General features: G+C 36.8%; 2 protein-coding genes and 1 pseudogene across 6 annotated transcripts; 2 read left to right on the plus strand and 1 right to left on the minus strand.

Moving 5' to 3' along the window:
* Nucleotides 1-112: 112 nt before the first annotated feature.
* Nucleotides 113-12,087, minus strand: LOC103700383 (glucomannan 4-beta-mannosyltransferase 1-like). Of its 5 annotated transcripts, none has more exons than XM_008782332.6 (10): nucleotides 11,917-12,087; nucleotides 11,445-11,788; nucleotides 5,712-5,810; nucleotides 4,476-4,728; nucleotides 3,586-3,696; nucleotides 2,753-2,889; nucleotides 1,852-1,965; nucleotides 1,463-1,662; nucleotides 1,037-1,231; nucleotides 113-736 (listed from the first exon to the last, which is right to left on the minus strand). In XM_008782332.6, the coding sequence occupies exons 1-10, from the start codon at nucleotides 11,921-11,923 to the stop codon at nucleotides 556-558; spliced, it is 1,641 nt and encodes a 546-aa protein (XP_008780554.3). In that variant the 5' UTR covers nucleotides 11,924-12,087; the 3' UTR covers nucleotides 113-555. The 5 variants fall into 5 exon arrangements, with proteins under 5 accessions (XP_008780554.3, XP_088564925.1, XP_008780566.3 ...); XM_088708799.1 differs by having other exon boundaries at nucleotides 113-818; nucleotides 11,917-12,085; XM_008782344.5 differs by lacking the exon at nucleotides 1,852-1,965 and having other exon boundaries at nucleotides 11,917-12,085.
* Nucleotides 12,088-15,747: 3,660 nt separating this feature from the next.
* Nucleotides 15,748-21,608, plus strand: LOC103700895 (Ribosomal L18p/L5e family protein). Its single transcript, XM_039120096.3, has 5 exons — nucleotides 15,748-15,921; nucleotides 16,001-16,173; nucleotides 16,257-16,345; nucleotides 17,606-17,761; nucleotides 19,351-21,608. Exons 2-5 carry the CDS (start codon nucleotides 16,059-16,061, stop codon nucleotides 19,504-19,506), a joined length of 516 nt encoding a protein of 171 aa, XP_038976024.1. The 5' UTR covers nucleotides 15,748-15,921; nucleotides 16,001-16,058; the 3' UTR covers nucleotides 19,507-21,608.
* LOC103700896 (protein DMP8 pseudogene) lies at nucleotides 20,628-21,608 on the plus strand (annotated as a pseudogene).
* Nucleotides 21,609-24,577: the final 2,969 nt, after the last annotated feature.

Below are 24,577 nucleotides of genomic sequence, written 5' to 3' on the forward strand. Positions count from 1 at the left end.
TGGAGTTTCAATGAACGAACAGAGAGGATAATAGACTAAAACAAAACTAATTTAGTTCACTCAAAAAAAAAAAAGGAGAAGAAAAGAAAAGAACAGGAAGAAGACAAACTAATGCATGAAAATGAGAAGGACCCCCTTCAGCTCTGCTTCCATGGGTACTATTTTATTATTCATCAGCATGGCAAGTAAGATTGTCTCAATCAAATAGAACATTTACAAATGAACAAAATAATGATGGAAGACTTCTCTGTTCAGAAATAATGATGAAGATCCAGATGTGTTGCATCGAAACGAATAACAGTTCAGTTGCATGAAAAATTTTCTTGTTGATCTCTCTTTAAGAAATTAGCCTACTGAGGATGCACTATCTTTTAGCTGCCATTGTGGAAGCAGTCTACTAGTGTTTACCATGGCATCAACTAATTGTTTCTCCACAGTATGAAGCTTTGATGGGTCCTCTTATTCAGTTCAAATTTACACAATGGAAATGCGAATCCATAAAAGAATTTTGACGTGGGGGAAGAGATTAAGATGGTGCTCAACATATCTTCATGTTCATACTGCATTCGCCTGCTGTGCCCCCGGTATAAAGATGCCAACGTAACCAGAGCCCATTATGAAGAATGAGATGGATAGCGGAAAAATGTATATGAAGTATTGATTTCTGCTGAAGGCGTAGTCATAATATGCACATACGAAGAGGAATATTCCCATTGCAATCTCCAGGAAAAGGAACCTGTTAACAGATAGAGAAGTTGCCAAGCTTTAGTATGCATGGTTTTACGCTTGGTGAAGCCAGACGGTGTGAATCTTTCATCCTTAAATTCCAAGAAATAGAAAAGTTAGTTCATATGCATGAGCAATGCTTATCAGCTTCTGACCACATGCAAGCGTAGCACTACAACACAGCAAAAGGATTGTAAATAAAGCTTGAGATATATGCATTATTTTGATTCGATCTTTGTCAAAAGAAGTTAGAGATAGATGTGCATCGATGATTCGAGAAAGAAAGAAATAACAAAGGTTCGAAGAATACCTTTCCCAGAATTTCTTCTGAAAGGTCCTAGCAGCATTAACAACTGGTTTCGTCTTCAGCATGTTTCCTAATTTCTCTGTGACAACCCATTCATTTACTCTTCCAGCATCAAATAGACCAATATACACAGCTTTGCATCGGTGCAAGGACATGACATTCTCGAAAAGGATCCAAATGAAAGTTAGATGCAGAGAGCTGTGATAAAGAGGCAATTTAAGGTAAGCAAGCAGGAATATCAAATAAAATAAATTTCTTACAAAAATCAAATACAATAAGTCAATGTGCAATACCTTTTTGATGCCTAATTGTTTTTAACTTTTAAACTGGTAGGTCAAGTAGAACTACGTTGTTGTTTAGCAAAAAGAAAGCTAAATATTATTGACAAGTGAGATGATCGTGAGGGGAAACACTGAAGAAGATTCAAACCTTGGGGTTCCAGCTGCATTGAGGATGGTAATGATGGTTGGAATATAAACAACTCCCCACGTAGGAATCTTGACTTCAGGGAAAAAAGTAGATAGTGGAATCACCACACAGTAAAAGAAGAAAGTAACGTTATACGATACAATCCTTCGGGCAAAAAAGAAGTTGTAGACCAAAAAAAATTTCCTCCATATGGACACTTTCTGCGACAAAAGAATTAAAAAAAAAAAGAAGAGAGAAGGCTTCAGCAAATTCATTAATCTTTCTACCAAGTGAAATGCAGATCTAACAGACATGGGTAAAAATAATATATGCACCATTCATCATTGCACGCATACATTCATCAAGCTTGTTGATTACATCTAGCTTTTCTTATAGTGGGTGAAACTGACCTTGGCCTTAATAATGTCCCAAGCCATTTTCTTAAATAAATTTGCAGGTCCACAAGCCCAACGGTGTTGTTGATATCGATAGGCCTTGTAAGTGCTTGGTAGTTCACTTTTAACCTGGCAGGTCCATATAAAGAACATGTGGGTATTAACAATTCGACATACAGCTTGACTTAAATTATAAGTTAATTAGGAGTTGCCGGTCATTACGCTTAGTTTTTTTTCACCCATTTGTTATGTAAAGAGATTAGTATTCCATGAATATGAAAGTTCAAGTTACTTATATCTGTCTGTAAGGGATTTTTCAAGACATAGTTTGCTTATCTTCCATTCATGATGAACCCCTCATCACTGTTTGTACCTAAGGGTATATTTACATCTTTTGGTAGCCAACAATCTTGTTAGGAGGGCCCAAGTCAAGTTAAGATTTAGGAGCCATTGATATAACACTAAACAAATCATGAAACGGATTGGAACTCGATTTTTGCCAGACATAAGAAGCAGCATATATTTCAGCAAGTCATGTCCTAGCTATCAAGGCTTTTCCCAACTAAGCAGGATTGGCTTTACAAATCCTTATTAGACTGTTGCACCCAAGAATTTCCACTTCTCACAATTTCCATTCATGCACCTTTCATATCCTACATCCTTCCTGATCTATATATTAAATGTGGATCAAGCTTTACCAAACAGACGTATGATATGAAGCTGTCCAAAGAAATAACTAGTCTGTTATGAGTTAGTACTTTTTCTGAACTTTTCCTTCTTTTTTTTTGTGGGGGAGGGGGGGTAGTGGGTGCAAACATTTTTAAACTGCTTGGAATTTTGTGATTGCAAATATACATGCCTCGTGATCGTAGGATATCTATAATCATGTACTTCATTGTGCCAAACAAATAGATACCTCAAGGTCACCAATATATACAAATTTCCAGCCCCGGAGAGTAGCTCTGACTGCCAAGTCCATGTCCTCCACAGTAGTTCGTTCCTTCCAACCTTCAGCTTCTTGTAAAGCTAAGATTCTCCAGACACCAGCAGTCCCTATATGTGGATGAGATTAGAGAAGAATTTTGATCGAGTTATATGGCTTGTAAATTATTAGGATATTAATGACACTAAATGTTGTCTTGCTTCTTGTAATAGGTAAATTAATGTGCAAGAAATAGCTAGTCTAGTTTTTTCTTAAAAAGATAGCCCATGTAGTGTATTTGGATTCGACACACAGAGTTTCGAAATGAGTTTACACATATCCCATACACGAAATGAGAGGACTAATTAGTATGTAACAAGCAATCATGGAGTCTGTGTCCACTGTATACTATAAAATAATTAGCAAGAACAAACTCGACCACCTGCTTCTAAATATCACCTGCTTGACCCACTTCTTATATGTGTTTGCCTCATGGGAATTAATTTATGGATTGATGACTTGCCTATATCTAAAACCATCAATTTGGTAGCTTCTAATCATACCATCGAGAATGCACCTTCATCATTGCTTTCTCATGGAAATGCTATCATATCTATTTTGTGACTGGAGCTCGTCTTCTGCTCCTTATTATTCAAAAAAGATTCTGTGCTTGGTGAAAATTTTCATTTGCTTGTGCCATAAAATTTCGCGTTGGCAATCGGATTTTGTAAGAAGAACCTACGCTATTGTTAATTTTTTTTGAGCAAAATGCCATTCTCTAAATTTCATTCTATGTTAAAATTCATTCTAGAGATGGATGAACATACCATTGAAACCAAAGAATGCAAATGTTGATGAGCCTGATTGTTGCTCCACCTTGAAGTGGTAATTCAGAGACATCTCTTGTATCCTTGTCATTATGCATTCGTCGGCATTCACTGGAGATTAATAAACAAGACATCATCAATTTTGGTATAATCACATGAAGTTGATCAATTGAGAATGATGTGGGTTCATGTTCAAGAATGTATTCCAGTGTTTCTCAAAATAGATTTTATTTCAATGATAAAAATTGTAGAAATACTGATATTGGCCTGACATCATAGATTGCTTCAGCTGGATGGTAAGTCACTGGCACGTCTAGAATGGGATACAATTAATATTAGGGACTTTGTTATGGTTCAAAGCTAATGTTATAATTTTTGAATAAACATGATCATGCTTTAACAATTATAGAAGAATCAATATGCCACCAAGTCCAACAACTGAATTTATGAATTTCTATGGAAACGGTACCAAAAAAATTGCCATAAAAATATATTAATTTCATCTGACAAATATCTTTTTTTTTTTCCTTGAAGAACCAGAATGGGAGAAAACCTGGTCAAGATCAAGCAAAGCAGGGAGTTGAACCCAGATGACTAGCATCAACACCCAATGACTTGACCAACTGAGCTAGTTGGCATCTTCTTATCTATCTAAAATTTAACATGTGAGGCTATATTTTCAAAAATTTTAAACTTTAAGGACTTTAAACTAAATTTCTCTAACTACTCCATGGTTTTTAGGTTAGGAATTACATAAACACATATGATACTCTAACAAATTTTTCACAAACATATCCCTAAGTGGGAAGGAGAGATTAGCAAAAGTTATTTTCTTATTTTATAACATGAACCAGCTAGAATGCATCGAGTTGAGTACAACATAAGCTTACCGAACATCCAACGAGCTTGAACAAGAGCAATTTTAGGATTGTGGATGAAAAAAGGAATTGTTCGCATGAGAAAATCACATGGGGGCTGGTGATCTGCATCGAATATTGCAACATAGTCACACTTCTTCACATAGTCAAGCTCCATAGCTTCTTTTAGAGCACCTGCTTTGTACCCATTTCTATTATCCCTTGACACATAATGTATGTTCATTCCCTTCCTCAACCATCTTTCACATTCTTTTTGCACTAAATCCTGTGACTCAAAAGGCATCATATCATGCTTATGAAACAAGAAAGAAATACCCCCTATGCATGATATAACTAAAACTATTGGTATATTTTAGGTGGAAAAAAATGTTTTGCTGCAATTAACAGTCTATGCCAATTTTTTTCTTTTGCAATCATAGACATAATCTATGTTTGGCTTAGTTTTAAAGATAAAAGTCAGAATGCTTTTAAGAGGCAAAAGTTGCATTGTATGATTGTCCAAATAATGCACATTTGGATAGCTCTTGCTTGATTAAATTTTGCAAAAATATCGTCATATAGAGGTGCTTGATAAGCTAAATGAGAAAAGTTGAAGGGGTAAAATGGCATCCCGGAAGTTTTAGGTTCAAGGAGGCAGTAGGAGTGATCAAAAAATTAATTTATTGATTCCATGGAGTAGCTGATGAGTTTCAGTTTAAGAAATTAAAACCTTGTCTTTGTCATATTATAAGAGAGGTTAGTAGATTACATATTATAGGATCGATGGGGCTGCAGACTAGACTGGCTGAAGAAGCTGAAATTGATTAAAAAATCACTATTCAACGTTGCTGAACTATAACCAAACATGGAACTCAAGCCCATCTTTTTTACCCAATATCAAAGGAAAAAAATAATCTTCATAAATACCCCCTAAAATATTTAAAAGAAATAAGACATCCACATATTTGAACTTATAGTGGTGATGCATGGCATATTTTCTGATATATATATATATATATATATATATATATATATAGATAGATATAATGAGAAATATGGTGGGAACGCCAATACCAAGGTTTTAAGAATGATACTATCAAGTGGAAATGATGCCAACCAGCTAAATTAAGAGGGGTTGTAAATACAAGCACCTATTCAGAATTTTTACATGAAAACTCCTGTGATTCAAGTGATACAATATTTTAGGTTCCACATGCTGTAAAAAATAGTAAACTAATAATTTCCCAAAGAGGGGAAGGTAGATCGAACCTTGATTGCTGCATCTGTTGAATCATCGAGGACTTGTATAATAAGTCGGTCGGATGGCCAATCAAGTGAGCATACAGCTCCTATAGACAACTGGTAGACCTGCAGTGCAAAAATCTCTCCGATTATAGATATTAACTTTATAAATAGCATCAAGAAGTAGCATAAGAATTAGAATCAAGAGTTAGTTTAAACAAGCACTGGAACCAGAAGATCAAAATGAAAATGATAGTTCTTGAAAGAAATGTAGCATCTTGCATACATATGTCAATGCATTACAAGATGTTTTTTTGCTGAAAAAATCTACCAGCAATTAGCTTGATTATTAAATGGAATTAAATATTAAATTGCATCTGAAACCTGGACTGAGACCAAATTTTTGATGAGCAGAATTTGTTAGTTAAAAAGGAAATAACTTCCCATAAAATAACCCTAAGGAACCAATGGTCATTTGCCCTATGGTATACCCCTTGCCACTTGGGCAAGGGGTTTGGGGTTTGATTTCTATTGGAAACAACCCTCGAGGAGCAGTTGATGGGCACAAAATAAAAAATAAATCAGTCTCTTTCTAGTCTATAAAAAAAGGAAAAAAATAAAGAAGATTTGTAGTAGCCCACCTCCTTGGGCTTGTGGGCCGGCTCGAAGAGGCTAGGCCTAAGGCCAATCGTGCCCTGTGGCACAAGGCAAGCAGAGAAGACTCCTAACCAGAATCTTCTTCCTCCCCGATTTTGTCGGACCTTAGGCCAGACCTTAGGGACTTCATCTATTTAAGGCTCCCCATCTCCTCCGTTGAACACCGTCCACAATAACTCCACAAATCACCGCCAATCTCGAGTTTCTTCTCCAAATTTTTCTCTTGATTTTTCGCCCGAAAAGTCATCAAACCACCTCGTTGGACTAAGGTAAACGTTGTTCGACTCTCTCTCTCTGGTCTCCTAGCCACTTTTTTCTTGATTTGCACCAGCGAATCACCAGGATTTGAGCCCTCGCTTCTATCTCTCTCCTCTCTCTCTCTGCATGGTTTAATGGACCCAGTAGGAGGCTTCCAAGTGTTCTCTTTGTGGAGCCAGGTTTATCCCAATAGAGGGTCCTGGACTAGTATTGCTATGACCATCCATCATGCTAGCCTTCACTCTGGTATTCGTCGGCGCTCCTTGGACCCTGACCATCAGCAACCAGGCATGTTACCCTTGTCATATTTGATACTTATTCCTTGATCTAATGATTTAGAAAATACTGTTTTGACATATTTGAGAGATTGGGCACCATAGGACTTTACCATTATGAATCTCTATTATGTTATTTGTACCATGGACTGATTCTTATTTCTTGAGTTGACTGGTTTGATTGGCCAGAGCAGACCAACCTAGATCATCTGATACTGTTACCTAGTTGACCCTGTGCTTTCTTCCTTCCGACCATTGTCAGCTACCATTGAACCCATAATTGATAATTCCTAATTTATTATTCTTTCTTGATTGGATATACGTTTTCTGATCAGATGGATTGAGTTATATTGTGCTGATCAATTCAAGTAATTAGCTGTCGCCAACCAGCCGACCTCATACCTCATTCTATACAAATTTATTTTCATAGTCGGTCCTAATTTGTATGGAGGTGTAGTCATCCGGATAGAAAGAAGCCCAACAAGATTCTACACTTTAGTTCTAAATCAAGATAAGGTCCTGACCCTTTATTTATTTTTAATTTGCAATTAAAGGAGGATTGAGAATATGGGTAATTCAAATATTAGAACTCTAAAATTAGATAATTTATTAAATAATTGATTCATCAGTATGGCAAGTGATTGATAAGAGATAAGTTGGTTTTATATTAATATTAAATTAAAATTAAATTGACTAGACATATTAGGTGTGGATTGGTAGCATTGTAGCTGCATTGAATTGCGATATAGGTAAGAATCTTTGTACACTCACCTGCATGATTATAGATATTTTATACACATACGTATGATATGCTAATGATTAGGATAAGTAAGCTGCAAGAATTCTTTTATGATAGTTTCAATATTAAATTATATTTTGATCATGTATGCTTGTGATTGATAGTATGATGGATGCATATATGAGTATAACTTATATTTACATAATCGGACTAATGGATGTGGTGTTCTGGACTAACCATGTTATATAGATTGCTCCATCATAAGCGAAAAACGTAACCGTGGTTAGTCTAAATCTGAAAATAAAAAAAATGGTATATGAACGTAAACTTGATTGAATGAATAAGGACTCTAGGCTGAACTTATTATTATCGATTACCCCATCACAGGCAGAAAATGTGGCATTATCGATTGTCCTGTCATGGGCGAAAAATGTGATACCTATTGATTGCCCCATTACGAGCGAAAAACGTAATCAGAATTTGGCCCAAAGATGAAAAAAATAATTAATCTTAGATCCAGATCGGGTTAAAAAAAGCATGGAATGAAAAACTGCTTAAAAGCACTATTGAAGATTTATGAGATATTTATGATATCTCATTCTTGAGTGGTTGGATTTCTATTGATATTTGATGTATATATGTATACTTTTATTCGAGCATTATTGATAGTCGGTTTGTAATTTTATGATGTGCGTAATAATTTTTTGCTATTTTCAAACTTATATTATTATATCGATGTGGATATATGGGGATTCTTACTGGGCTGTAAAGCTCAGACCACCTCTTTTATTTTTCTTTCAGAGTCATAGGATGTTTGGTACTTGGCTGTGGTTAGAATCATAGGTGAATTAAAGGATGAATAGATAGACTATCACTAAAACTAGCTGAATGATTAAATTTTGTAATTGTACCAGTTTTGTTATTTATTATGAATTGAAATCATTATTGTTCAATGATATTAAGGTTGTAATAAATTTTTAAGTATTACATATTCTCTTGGGTTTTGCCGTAAAGAGTATGCGGCCGTGTCATAGCCGACCCAGGTGTTGGGTTCGGGGTGTGACAAGATTATTCTCATGCCCTAATTAGGATTTGGGTCAACAAAGTTTTCAAGTGAAGCATGGCAAATATCAACTTGGAAATCATGCATTATGTGGTCCCAAGATATCATATAACCATGCACCATGTGGTACCAAGAAATCCAAGTTTGGTGGTTGATATTGGCAACAGAGTCCACCGTGGGCCAGATCAGTAAACATTCAGCCTGAGATGGCACATGAGTTGATCATTTCATGCATTCTGCAGCCACAGAAGGTTGATATATTTCAAAGTATTTGGAGTCGTGTGTTTATATTATCTCCACTTTCAAATTTGACTCTACATGACAAAGCAAATATAAGTCTAAGATACTTGAATATGGCTATATATAAATCTACTAGTTAGGTTACACACTGAATATTATTTTTTTTATAAAAAAGTTAATTTTAAAATTAATGATAGATTAATCCAAACTAAAAATCCATGGTGATTTATTTTACATTCGTAAAACTGCATAAAACCAAAACTTATATAGTTTGGAGATCTTTAACATATATATATCAAGTAAATATATAAAGAAATAGTTACAATATGCTAATGTGCTAAAATATGGCAGGTTGCTGTTTCTCAAAAAGAAAAAAAAAGCATGACAGGTCATCTAAACCAATTTCATGGATCATGATTCATATATCTTAAAACATGGGCAAATTTAAACTCGATAAAGTTTGATAATTAGATTAGATCAATACATAATACCATTTTAATTAGGAAAAAATGCATAATACCATTTTTTGAGAAATATGGTAACTATTTATGATCATGTTTGAATTTGAGACCTCTCTTATAGACAGAAGGGTGCCAATTAACTAAGTTAACAACTACTAGCATATCATATAAATCGTTCATTTCATAAAGCATGATTTAAAATACATGATTTTTATTGTTAGACATCATTTCATGATATAAATCATGTCCAAAATTTTGATTCTTTAATTTGGATGACCCTTCATGATTCGAACCATAATCCAAAATTTGATTCTTTATATTATAAAGCGCACATTCATGTTGATATGTAATAATTGCTGCCCATTTTGTAAAAGTATTATTGTATTTGCCTTGCTTCTTAACTAATTAAGAGCATTTTTTTGGATATACCATCTTCTCCTTTCTTTGATAAAGAAATATAAATTGAATAGCAATCAAAAGTAAATGTAAGAAAATGATCTCAAATCCACCATATCTGACCATTGGCCAATGATAGAATAACTTCTCCCTATTACACTACCATATTTTACTTGGGGGACAAAGACTCAGGGCAGTCTTAAGACATTCCCTTTGCTTGGATAACAAACAAAATATGGGCAGGTTGCATGTCATACCAAATTGCCTTGTATCACGGACGTGGCCTTCCTCTCCATCCAAACCCGTTCTTTGTGCAGCATCTGATGGTCCATCCGAGCAAACGTTCTTATAAGTCCAAACCTAACCTCATGTATTTAATAGGTGACATTATGAGCCCTCAAACCCAGCATTCAGTGCTTCCCTCAAAACAAGGGCCAAAGGACGACGTGCGAGGGTGAAGGACCCCATGCAACAGTATGAGGTACTGCAAAGGCTGTCACTCAGCCTCGTGACTTCACTTTGGCATGACTTTGGACATCTCTTCTTTCATTTCTGGATGAAATATTGTCATGGATTTTTATCATTTTCTCAAGGAATCATGATGTCTGATTTGGATAAAAAAACTGGGCAATTAATTTATATGTCTCATTTATCATATGTGAACTGACATTTCCGTTATGCTTGTTTGTCATGCTGCATGGACGAATCACTAGGAAAAACCTAGAAAAGATCGCAAAAATTTGAGAAAGAGATGAACCTAGCCTCTTCCTTGATCCAGATGCTGGTCAAGAGACATACGCTTGCTTCCTTTCTTTCTGTCCTTTTGTTTTTTGTTTTTGTTCACTCTTGATATGAATTGCGAGTCCCACACAAGACTTGTACTATATTTGACATATTAGATTCATGGTTAATAGAGCGCCCAAGCAAAACGTCAATTCTCTCACAGAGTATTCCACCATGAGGGCCTCAGCCAACCGTCACTCGCTCAGTACAAAACCATGTGATATATCTCCGTTTACGTACCCCACTGGCTTCTTAGAAAAAAATTGACAAGGGATTGTCTTACTCTTTCTCAAAGAGTAGGTTTTCTGCGATTAATCCTATAGGCCTTTAAGAGATAATAAGGGTGAGAGCGAGATGTTAAGGATTTCCCAACGTGAGAAACGGTAACGTGAGACTTGACAACGGATCTCCTAACAAGTTTCATGGGAATGTTTTCCTCCTTTGCGGGCTCGATGTCACACACAGCAAGATCTGTGCATGATCCAACGATCACCCAACATTTTATTTGCTTAAATCTAGCCGTAACCACTGGCAGTGAGCCAAAACAGTTCCTTTCGACTCCCATCCCAGTCTTTGTTTCCCTTTGACGTGACCTGACGAGAGACAACTGGCCCTAGACACACCCTCATTTGTTCCACATTAAATCCTTTCATCCAAGCCAAGGCTCCTTTGCCACATGAATTCCGTCAGTCCACTGCATCCACCAGTAGACTGTGGCAGCGACAGAGTGGGTGGAGCCCAAGTCCAGCCCTGCAAAGCCAAATGGGTGCATGCTCCCTATGGCTCAGGTCTCTGATCACACTGAGAACCTAACCCAAACTTATGGAAACTTATGGAGGCAGAGAGAGAGAGAGAGAGAGAGGATGATATGGGTTAGTAATTAGGTACCTCTCTCTCATTAAACATGGGGATTTGGACAAGGACCATGGGGTAGGCAGAAGAGCCCAGCTCCACATCCCCTGATAAGGGCTCCCATCTGTAGACCTTCTCCGGCGTCCGGCGGAAGACCATAACGTAGAGGCTGACGGCGGCCATGGACAGCTTCTCGACAACGAGCATCACCGACATGACGAGGCACGAGATGACTGCGGCCTTCACGGCCGGGACCAGCACCGCCGCTCTCACCCACCACCATATCGACTCGATACGATGCAGCACAACGTCGGCCGACAGCGAGGAGCAGATGTCCCATGCTTGTGTCAGGTAGAAGGCCAGAGGGCGAGAGAGATGGGCTGCATTGCACCAAAGAAATTAATAGACTACCCATGCAAGGCAGCCATTACTTGGAAAAAAGTCTTACATGACTGCATTAGTGTGGAAATAATGTACTTTAGAGCAAGAGATAGAGTAGAGTTGGTACCTTCCATGGCTTTGTCCTCCACCTCTCCTCCTCCACTGTGACCCAGTGCCCTTGATAGATCTGTCTTTCCAAGCAAAGGAGGCCACTTCTTAAGGATTGGGTTGCGCTTTTGAGCAAGCCAAATGATTAAAATACCTATGATAAACCCAAGTGTGAAAGCTGTACATATGGTGCTGGCTAGGATTGGGACCACCCAACTAATATATCTATCTATATATGTATATGTATACCATGTAGTGAGATTTGTTGTTTATATACACAAATATATTAAAAGTCCTTTTCTTAAGAAAATGAAAATATGAAAAAAAATCTTACATGATTTTCTAAATGAGTAATTAGCTTATCAGAAAGATTCTCCAACAGCTTTCTCATGTCAATTTATACATCTATAACCTCAGTTATTTGAGATAAAATAATTATGTAACAAAAATATTGCCATCAACTACTCTCTTAAGATCTATCAGCATGTAGAAGACAGACCGGGTTAGAGCAGGACAATTAGAAATTGTTGCTAATAAAAGATACTCTAAATTTACACAGCATTCTTTTAAAAATGGTGTATGTTTGGTTTCATATTTTAGGAAATCAAATGTTATTGACTCAATCCATCAATCATGGCAAGATTTCGAGTAGGTTATTCAGCCAAAACATTTTCAACCTTCATGTGCAACATGAAATCCCAGCTATAATAGCTACTTTAATTAATTGATTAATGATAAGAGAAAACGCCACCCAATGAGCCGAGGAATGATGGAATAAGCCATATGAGGTGCTCTGAATTGGCACGGCACCAAGCTGTCAACAAAGGACCTGTTCGCCGTTAAACATAATCTCCTCCTTGCTCTATTCCTTCCGAAGGGTAAGTTTAGAAGTGGAATAACTTAACCCGAATAAGTGGGTTAACTTATTCCTTCTTCTCTTTACTATATATAAAATAAAGTATTTTGAGCTGAGTTAAATAGGATAAACAAGTGCATAATGCATCAATATTTATTTTACTTTCTAAATAGTAGTTGAGTCTAGCTAGCTGCTTCAAATGTTTGATCGAAAAATAAAAAAAAATAATTAGTTTTTTTTTTTTGCTGCAATGGATGGCTCATCCATCTCTAATGTAAATACATCCAAAAAAGTCAAAAGATAATACGTTACGGAGTGCGCCCTAAAATACTCCCAGAATGATTAGCCACATACGAGGCTATCCAATTCGCAGTTTTATTGACTTATTCTCTTCTTTCATTTTCAAAAATAATCCAAAATAATTGATGAGGAAGAGGACAATATAATTTTACATTCACGAGAGGCGTAGGTAGGAACAAAATAATGTGGCCCACCCACACCAATAATTTAGGGAAGATACTTTAATGCGTCAAAGGGAGTGAAGTATGACAAGTGCTTCTACGTGTCACCAAAACTACCACAAAGCTCTTTCTATTTATGTCAGAGCTTGAACGCAAAGCTCTTCTTCCTTCCTCTCTCGGCGGTGAGAGTCCTCAGGATACTGACTGCCGAGAGCTCCACCGACACTTAGAAACTTGCTTTGCTCGTGCCAAAAAAGACTCATTGATTAGAAAGGCCTGTGTGCCGCCGAGGACATCTAAATTCTATCTGGATAGAATAAAATTTTATTTCATGTTCAATTTGCAGTTCTCACCTTCAAATTTTCTCCTTTTTGCTAATTTTAAACTATTTAATGAAAAAGAAAAAGAGAACAAGCTGCAGCTAGAGCAAGGTTTCAATAATGATGCTGTTTTGACTAATCCCAATGAAATTATTGATGACTATCATAACAATCATAGTGCTTGTAGCATGTTATTTAATCTATTGTATGATTTCAAAATTTTAAACTGATTCTAATACTTACTATAAAGGTATAAAATTATAATTCAAGAGAGTCGACAGTTCTATTGTGGACCCTTGGAGCCATCTTGGGTAGATTTCGACAGGATTATACGACAAGATCCATCACTTTCTCATCCGGTTCGGCGTGCCACGTGCCAGAACAAAGCCAATGGCGTGTATCACGAGGGTGGGATGATCATTAAAAAATTTATTACATGCGGTAAACAAGGGCCTACAATGATCTTTGAGTCCTGAGATAAATGAAAGAGGAGAATCAGAGGCATACTTTTGAAAAAAAATATATATCTTTTATTATTCTCTGAATCCGGTTGAGTAACTGGAAGAAATTATTTTTTTCTTTTAATAAAATCAGTTTATAACATTGAAAAATATAAGAAAATAACAAATAATAGTAAAACAATAATGATATTCTTTTTTCGATTGTTGTTCTCTAAACAAAAAATCATTCAAATTGTACAAACTTTTTTTTAAAAAAAAATGCCATAAGGATTTAAATTTTAATAGAATTTTTTTTATAAAAAAGATACAAATGGTTTCTTTTGCATTCCTTGGAAGAGTTCCTTTGATGATCATAAGCAAATTCTACATGGACTCGGCCCAAAGCCTCAATAAAAATAAATAGAGTTTAGGATTGAGGTGCGGCCTATGATCAGCTATATAATTTGATGCAACAATGGCTTAACAAATTTTATTGTGTCTTCCCTCTTTTACATCAAAAAAAAACAAATATACATAATGTTATAATATATAAATCTATTATACAGGTCGGTGCCATTACTCGTTCCGTTATTATATATTTAACACAACAAAGTGAATAAAAGAATTCCATAGAGAACCCTCCATAATACATCATATAAACAGCCCCCTTTGGGATGGGTCCACCCTTTTGGGGCTCCCTCCAAATATGGAGAGAGTTTGTGTTACTTAGAAAACGCTGAAGAACAGTTATGGTGGAAAGTAAAGCCGCAGCACACACACATAAGAGAGGGAGAGTAGGAAAAGAGAGAAGAAGAAAAAGAGAAGAAATAAAGAATAGAGAGAGATGGATAGCCAAGGTTTAAGAACATCATTATTTCATGATAATGGCCAACTAGAAAACTAGGTCATTATCAATTTCTAGTGTGACAAACCTGTGTTATTAAATTAAGCATGGGTAATTATGCTTCTAAAAACTTTATTAAATATTTTGCATTATCTATACATGCTGAAAATATATTTTCATTATTAATAGATGTTTTTTGTGTTGTTTTATTTATTCAGAATAAAAATCGAACTTAAAAGTAAACCTCTCTTTAGTCCATGCACTTCAATAACATAATTACCTCCTGATAGTGCGCCATGCCAAAACTATTTGGTTAGTATTTAGGCTTAAACATTAAAAAAATAAAGATGGATATAGGATTAAAAAAAAAGAAGATGTATAGCACTCAGGGCCCTTCTGTTTGATATAGTGGCCATCTAAGGCTATATACCACTCTCTGCAGTGCAAATCGTGTACTGCAGGAGATCCATGCTCTTCTCATAAGAAGTAGACGATGTAGTTTCATTCACACAAAGAATAATATATAAAGCACAAATGTGCCTACCCTTTTGCTTCCATTACAGATGGAGCGGGTAAATAAAAGAAGAAAAATATCTGGCCAATTGAATACAAATTATGTAACTGAGATAACAAAGAGGGGGGGGAGAGAGAGAGGGGGAGGGAGAGGGAGAGGGAGAGGGAGGGAGGGAGAGAGAGAGAGAGAGAGAGAGAGAGAGAGAGAGAGAGAGAGAGAGAGATGGGCAAATGTCTCCAGGAGCCACAGCCCAAAAAAAAGAAAAGCAATGGGAAAGGTAGAGAAGAGAGCAGAAGGGATGTTACAAAACGGGAGCCCAAACCCAGCCCACCCCAACTTAGGGTTGGTTACATAATTGGGCGGGCCGGCCCACAGCAACCCAACACCAGCCGCCGGCCGCCAAAAAAAAAAACCTCCCTTTCGCGGATGAGCCATTAAGCCGTAACTCGTCTCTGTTGTGGTGATAAAAAAGAGTGCACGTATACTGCCGCCACTCCTGGTTCCAAAACAACTAGCTTTCTATTTCCATGCCAGGGTCGTCGATGAGTCATTCTTTGGGATTTTACGCAACATCCTGCACAGCCCAAGGGTCTCCCATAACATTGAATCTCTAGCTTGTATGTTGATCCCGTGCATGGTCGGTAATTAGCTTGCTGTAGGTGTTGCAGGCTGGGTGTTTGGTAAAATTCCTCAGGGAGCAAGTGCTCGCTGAAGTTGTGTGGTTTCATGGCTCTGCTTCCCGTTCCACTTGGCCAGGCGCTCAGGCTCAGCTCAATCGTCTCCGAGAGGTGTACGAATCCATTCTACAGCAGTCCGTCGCTTGCATTCCCCCGCAGACCACGTAAGCTTTAGTCCTTCTAACATGTTGGTTTTTTGTTCTGTATAAGAAATTCTACAAGATGGTCATTCCCTTTGCTTCTGTAGGGCCCTCTCATTCGTTTCTTAGAATTGAAGCGAGGAACATCACTCGAACAGAGAATGCGAAGGTCAGAAACCGGAGGATGCGAAGAAAGGTATGGCTCCTGTGCTGGTATCGGTAGCATTTTGGCTCAGTCAGTTGAAGGATGCTGTTGAATGATTAGGTTTCGAGGATTTCTGATATGGATTTCAAATGCGAGTAAAAAGAAAAAAGAAAGAAAGAAATTTATAAGGTAATATAATAATTACAACAAAATGACAAGTCCTGGATACAATTGGTTCAAATCCACGTATCTTTTTAACAGCATGAGAAGAGTTAGTTGATATTTCGCTCATCATTTCTACATCAAATGAAAGTTGATACTTAAGTGGGTGCAGGTCAACTTTAATTTATACTGGCAGTTTATTTAGATATAAGAAGATAAGAATACAAGCAATACCAAATGTAGAGGTTTGGAAGAACCATAACAAGCAACTAAGCAAGCTCTTTCCTGCAGGCAAAGAAGTCTGTAACCTGATTAACTCCCTCTATCATGTAGCTAATGGAACTCTCTCCATGTCTCGCTCATCAAAAGTAAAGCAAACTCCACAAATGATTTCTTAGGATGCCAAGTTTTTTTTTTTCAATCTTAAACAATCTCTCTATGTTCTCCCAGTAAGCTCTTCTATTAATTTGTATATCTCATGTGGACAAGTTTGCCAATTAACGGTAAGTTTTAGGTTCTGGAGAATGTTATGGCATCTTTACTTAGCTGGTCTGTACACTGTATGTATCTATGCTCATGAAAGATTTCAGTTGATGTATTCTTATAGATGCTTTGATGATCATAGAATAGTAAGCAAGCTTGTTGTGCAATTTTAACATTTTTTATTTTCAGTCTTGATAAATTAGACTATTATTTTGAGTGTTGTTGTTGCCAATTGAAACCGTTATTGATGAATCTTGCTGGAATCTATATAAACCTGAGCAAAGATGCATAAGGTAGACTATCATATAATGCAGATCAAAATATTTTGAACTGTTGGCTGCTTAATAGAGCCTATGATGTGAAATGCATTTTAAGTTCGATACAATTGGGAACGGAATATGCTCTTATATAGTTTACAGACTCAGGTGCTATTGTCAAATACCTTAGTATTTTCATTTCCGCAAAATTGATAGTTTTAAATTTAACAACGAAAATCCATATCTTGTGTAATTTGACTTGGTTTTGCTAGCTCGCAAAACTTAGTTTTGTTCTAACTATGTCATGTTTTTTACATTTATTGATTTACTTTACTCCCTTAATACATTTGTTTTCTGCCTAGAATAAAAATGTGCATTATGACTTACTTCATTTTGATCTTTTGCCTAGTTCAATGGCTCGCCTACTAAGCCAAGGCTCTCAGTATTTTGTTCAAACAAACAACTGTATGCTATGCTCGTTGATGATCAAAATAAGAAGACTCTCTTTTATGCAAGCACCTTACAGAAATCTATCCATGAAACTTGCTCTTGTAGCAGCACTATAGTAAGTGTATTTATATCTCTTTTCTAGCAGATAAAGGTGCTCAGTTCTTATGTTGTACTTATTTCTTCGTGAAGTAGTGTCATTTCGAACAATGGCATGTCTAGGTGGATGTGTAATAGTCATTGTATCAATGTTATGAAAATAGATTATAATTCACAATCCTAATCTTAGTCATAACTGATACTTTGGGACAATCTGCCTTGCAGATTTCACTTTTGGTCAGAAAATAATTTGAATTAGTACTCTATTGTTGATACTTACCAATGAAACCATCTAAGACTAAATGATATGTAAACTTAAAATTGAGTTCATATTAGTTTCAATACAGTTTGTGGAATCAAAATGAGAGATTTTATAATTTTAACTTTGTTTTTTTTGATGAATGCCTCAACATAACATTTAGGACTTTGGCTAAATAGAGTTGATGCATCCTTAAATATCAATTCAAATAACAAGCTTTAGCATTATTTTTCAATGCAAACCCATGAGTAATATGTTTGCATCATTGAAGGACGTAGGAAAGTGTTTTAAAAACATGTATTTTATATTTTTGCAGGTTTAGCCATGGTTTTAGAAGAATGAAACATAATTTTGTTGTGCGCTCCTCTCCCCACCTTTTTGTTGGTTTCTCGGTATTTTTATTAGTGTTTGATCTAGGAAGATCAACGGACTCGATGTGGATCACTTTGACCACTATGAGGACTGGACAGGGTCTAGGAGTAAAATACATCATATTAGGAAGCCGATTCGCGTGCCAAATTTTCGGAGGTTATAACTTGGTTGTTCGACGTCCGATTGAGGTGCTTTTTTTTTAAAAAAAATCGAATAATTTTTTGATCCCAATGATGTATTGTTGTCCTTTAAAGATATGGTGCACTGAGCAGTCTAGGCCATCTGGGCCCTAAATAGGCCAATCAATGTAAAAAAAAAAAAAAATTCAAGAAAGACTTTGATTGTGCATATCTCCCAATCTGAGAAAATTTAGGTGAAATGGTTGAAGACAAAGTCAATGTAGAATCGAGATCTACCTTTTATAAATTTTAGCTTTTCATGATTATTTCTACTGATCATATCTATTTTAGGAAAGTTATATCATTTTCAACTAAAAAAGGAATCCGATCCGAATTGTGCAAAGGCGGACCTTATTCTATAAGTAGAGGATATTTAACTTAATTTTGAGTTGATTGATAAAAGAAGAAGAGACTTAAACTCTATTTTCACAAATATTTCTATTTTTTTAGACTTTTTTAAAAGATTTGAGTTGAGCAAGTTGAGGAAATTAATTCATTCTCTCTAATCAAATCAGTGGTTGGTATTTCTTAATTATTCTAATGATTATATTCATTTGAATTTCATGTAGGAATTATTTGGCAATGCAGAATAATTTTGTATCAAATAATACCTTCATTTAATGGTTCGACATTGCATATTGTTCAAATCATTTTTCATCCTCTCTCTTCTAACTCCCAAAATTTTGTGGTTCATAAATTTTTTTTTGATATACAAAATTTTTTGAGTTAATTGCCTCTCTATATCATATTAACTAATCTCTAACCATGATTGAGAAATTTGCTGAAATTTGCCCACAGGAAGCTGCTCAAAGGGTTGGTGAGGAGCTTGTCAAGGCATGCAAGGATCTAGATATCTCTGAGATATCATCTTATGATCGCAATGGATTTGCTCGAGGGGAAAGAATGGCAGCATTCGAGATTCCAATCTCTCATCATGGATTCTTACCACGTTAGCTGATATATTTCCCATTCTAAATATATTTGTTTTTGTTCAGTGATGATATTGTAGGCTTTTGAGAAACATGTCAGAACGACGGCTAAAAAGCTTGCAGTATATAGAAGCCTCTTTGACAATCTCATCTCCCGAATAATTCTTTGCCTTAATTTCTTTTGTAAACTGTATTCTCTTGCAAGTTTTCTCAAAATCTAAAACCAGCGGCACAGAAACAGTATTAGGTCAAAATGCCTCCAGTATAAGGTGATGACGATAAGACAATAGTGTCAGCATTGCATTAGGTCCTATATAAATCAATTTTGTTTTGTAAATTATTACACTATATATCATAGAGTGAGAGGTTATATTTTTCCAAAAACAAACACAGGGATAATCATAATTGATCTCGTGGTTACAAAAAATCAAGAGCCTTCTGAAATTCCCATAAAATATTTATGGCTTTCATTGGAGCAACGCCTCCAAAATCACCATATTAATTTATTAGATTTTTTGCATGAATGCCCTCCTAAATATTAAATTTTGTATGAATATTCTTCTAAATTAATATTTGCATATATATCATTGTAAAACACTTATTTTGCTATTATGTTCTTTTTTTAATCCTTATTTTTGCATATATATCAATACCATCTAATGTCGTTACAAAATTACCAGTTTCAAATTAAAATGACTAAAATGTCCTTAATGGGTAGACTACAAAAAAAAACATTTATAATACGATCGTGATGGGAGATAAAAAAAAATAATTTCAAAATTTTACTTTATTTTTAATTAAAATAAATATAGTTTTTGTTAACGATATTAGAATGACCGTTATATTAGGGGCATTTGTATAAAACTAGTATTTTTACGGGGATATTGAAATAAATATAAATTTTAAGAGAATATTTACGTAAATTTAAATTTTTAGAAAGTTATCCATGTAAAAAAATTCTAATTTGTTTTTATTTGGATTAGCCAAAGCCATTCTGCCCTGCATCGTGAAAACAGCGTCAAAATTCCCAGCCAAAATGGGTTGGACCAAGTTGTACATCTGTGATCGGTTTCCTCATTCAAAGTCCGTCACGGAGGGAACAGTTAACTAGCCGTTGCCGCCGCTATTCAAATTCTGAAGCAGGCAATGCAATCTCTCCCCCAACCACAACTGGGAATACGCTCTCGCCTCTACCCCCGCCTTTCCTTCCTCCTTGGGTGCTTGGAATCCTGCGGAGAAATGGACCAACCAGTTGAGACCGTTGTAGATCAGCCATCTTTGTTTCCTTCCTCTCCTCGGCCGACACCGGCCACCACCAGTCGGAAGCGGAAAGTGGTGGCAAAAAGCTTGCAAAAGACACTCTCAAAGACCTCCATGCTCGCTCGCTTCCTCCCAACGGGCACCCTCCTCACCTTCGAGATGCTCCTCCCACCTGTCTCCGGTGATGGGTCATGCTCCCCGGCGAGCACGACAATGATGCACGTCCTCCTCGGCCTCTGCACCATCTCTTGCTTCTTCTTCCACTTCACCGACAGCTTCCATGGCCCTGATGGCAAGGTCTACTATGGATTTGTGACTCCAAGGGGCCTTGCAGTCTTCAAGCCCGGCCTCGGAGTTGAGGTCCCAAAGGATGACCGGTATCGTATGGGGTTCGTCGACCTAGTGCATGCAGCCATGGCGGTGATGGTTTTCTCGGCGATCGCGTTGTCCGATCACCGGGTCACCAACTGCCTGTTCCCAGGGAGAGCAAAGGAGATGGATGAGGTGATGGAGAGCTTCCCGTTGATGGTGGGTGTGGTGTGCAGTGGTCTGTTTCTTGTCTTCCCCGCCACTCGCTCTGGAGTAGGGTGCACGCCCTCATGATCGACATCATTGATGCCAAGGAGATCTGCTGCAGTTGGGTGGTTGGATGAAGAATACTGTTGTGAAGCGTTCTAAATTGAAGCTCCAAGCAAGCAAAGTGCTCTTTGTAATATTTAAACTGAGTGATTGTATTTATATATATCATCATGATTGTGAGATAGGGCCATGAATTTAATTTTAGTCATGTAAAGTAGAAACCAATTGATCGAAAATATGGATCATCAGCAATAGTGAGGTACACCGAAGTACAGTAAGAATTGGCAATCCTGTTCGAGTGAACAGTGTTTTATACTATAGTTTTTTGTTAGATGTATTTAGTATTTTTTCCATTAGACATTTTTGTAGATCTCCATTCTTAGGCTTTAAATTAATATACACTAAGCACCCGTTTAGTATAGTTTTTATTTCAAAAAATCTAAGGGAAAAAAGAATTAAAAAAAATATATTTACAGGTAAATACAGTAGAAGTAAAAAAATTTCTTCAGCAAACATAGGGGCATATGAACTTATTGGTAGAGTCTTGAGAAAGAATATATGAGGATATAAAGTCTGCTGGCAAAAATGATATAAGGCCACACTGGTGAAAATGAACTGGTAGTCGTAGGAACATCATCTCTATCCTATAATGCAGGCTCAAGAGGTTACTGTATCTTCGAGTTCGACTTTAATTTATATTCCTTTAGAATATTAAGATAGAGCCTAGGATGTCTTTATTTCTGTCCTTTCCTACTCTAACTCACCATCTTCATATTTGGACCATCATCTCTTGCCAGCCATTTATCGTATCTATTTCTTGATGCATCAAGCCGTATGTATTACATATGCACAGTGCTACTATAAATATAATAAGGATAAAATGTATAATTTTTTAATGAAAAATAAGGATAGCATGCATTCATCTATTGAAGAAATCCACGATAATTTGATCAAATCATCTCTTCCCATGTTTAAGAAATAAAATTATTTTTTAATTTAATTAAAAAAAAGATTCTATGGCAGTTTTTTTTTGAAAAAAAAAAAGAATTATAGCTGTTTAAAACTTTTGCAAATGCCGGATGGATGCAAGAATAAAGTTCGTCGTCTCGGTACCGGATTCTGTACCAGTGCCACACTAGCACAATATCGATATGGTACGGTATAAAATTTTTTTGGTATGCCGAATATTGGTACACCATCCATACCGAATACTGGTATCGAACTAGTACGACACGATATGCCCCATACTGCTCTGTTCGGACCGGTAGAGATGGGCATCGGGCCGTGCCGGGGCCGGCCCGGCCTAAACCCACCGGGCCACAGACCAAACGGGTCGTGCCTAGCCCGGCCTGTTACTAAACGGGCCATGCCTGGCACGGCCCGCTTAACCTAAAGGCTAAGCCCGGCTCGGCCCTAGGCCCGTGGGGTGGCGGGCCATGTCGGGCCCGGCACGGGCTGTGCCAGGCACGAGATGGGCGGTGCCTGGCACGGCCTGTCTGTCCAAAAAAAAATAGCCATTATGGGTGGCCCATAACGGCTATTTTTTTGGCCCATAATGGCTATTTGTAGCTTTTTACCCATTTTGCTCCTCCCAACAACCAATAAAACGGCTAATTTGAGGGGTATTTTGGGGGAAAAATTGGAGTCCTATAAATACTCCTTTTCTCCCTCATTCTCACCACACCAAACCAACTCTTCTCTCCTTCTCTACTACTATTATTTCTCTCTTCTAGCAATATTTAGCAAGTGCTCTAGGCTTCTAGCAATTTAATTTTTAGTTTGCATTTAGTTTGATCCAAGAGTTAAATTGAATGGCGTACTAATTTTACTTGATGCATATTGTGAAAATATGATTCAAGATTCTGAACCTGCTAAAATTGAGGTAACACAACTTCTTTATGATATTTATGCTATATATGATGAAAAAATTCGTGGATCTGGATTCTCCGTGTAAAGCTCTATTTCTTCTTCTAGTAGTTCTCGTTCGTTATCTATTTTTTCATTCATTACACAGAGAAAACATATACATGCTTCAAGTTTATCTTCATCTTCTTCATCTTTAAGTAGTGAACTAGAATTTTATTTATGAAATAATCTTCAGTCTGCATATAATAAAAATCAAATAGAGAGACTAGATGTATTATCTTGATGAAAAAGTGTTAAAAATCAATATCCTATTATGTCTGCAATTGCACGCAATATTTTAGTTGTGTCGATGTCCACAGTAGCATCGGAATCTGCTTTTAGTGCAGGTCGGCATGTTCTTGACGAAAAGAGAAATATGATGACTGACGAAATGGTTGAGATGCTTCTCTGCTTCAAAGATTGGTTGGATGCTGAGGCGAGACTTCAAGATAAAGGTGGACATGATACAATATCCTCTGATGATGATTATACAAACACTACTAAATAATGAATACTGATGATTAGTAAGATTTGATCATTTATTTTTATTTCTTAATTTTTATAATTGTACATTTTTATTTTTTTAATTATTAAAGTGAGTCATCTCTATTTTTTCTCCTTTCTTATTATATTCTGGAGGTCAGACCAAACCTCCCTTCATGTACCATTTTGATTTAAATTAATAAACTGGTAGGGGTCTATGCCAAACCCTCCACCATTAAGGTGGCTTTATATTAATAAATTCTTAGTTCCCAACATTTATTAATTTATTAAAAAAATTTATAAATAAAAAATTTTATTTCCATTTATTTTAAGGGGGACGAGCCATGCCTGGCTCGGCCCAAGCCTTTGTGGGCCGTGCCGGGCCCGGTTCAGGCCCTTATGGGCCGTTCCAGGCTGGCCCGCGAGCCGTGCCGTGCTTGGCCCACGAATCGTGCTAGCCCAGGCCCTTATGGGCCATGCCGGACTCAGCTCGCAAGCCAGAAATCCTTAACCTAGCCCGGCCCTCTTTTATGAGCCGTGCCTAGCACAGCCCGCTTCGTGCCGGGCCATGGGTGGCCCAGCCCAATGCCCACCTCTACGGACCGGTACAGCATATCATGTGCAACAATGGTAGGCAAATATTCATTCCGTACTCAAACATGTTGCCATATTATTGAGGATCTCCTTTTCTTAAATTACGAAAATACCCTCGTAACTTCAATCCAATAACGGCAACCGAGCCCCCAGAAAACCTCTTAGCGACGCTCGGTGGCCTATACGACAAAAAACTAGAAGGATAAGGGTAATTAAGTAATTATGAATTAATTTCTATTTTCCGACTTAAAACTTGGCTTTATATATCGAGCCTT

This window comes from Phoenix dactylifera, chromosome 12, assembly GCF_051530095.1.
Source record: "Phoenix dactylifera cultivar Ajwa chromosome 12, Ajwa_hap1_PhDact_Kaust_v1.1, whole genome shotgun sequence".
NCBI classification, from domain to species: Eukaryota; Viridiplantae; Streptophyta; class Magnoliopsida; order Arecales; family Arecaceae; genus Phoenix; species Phoenix dactylifera.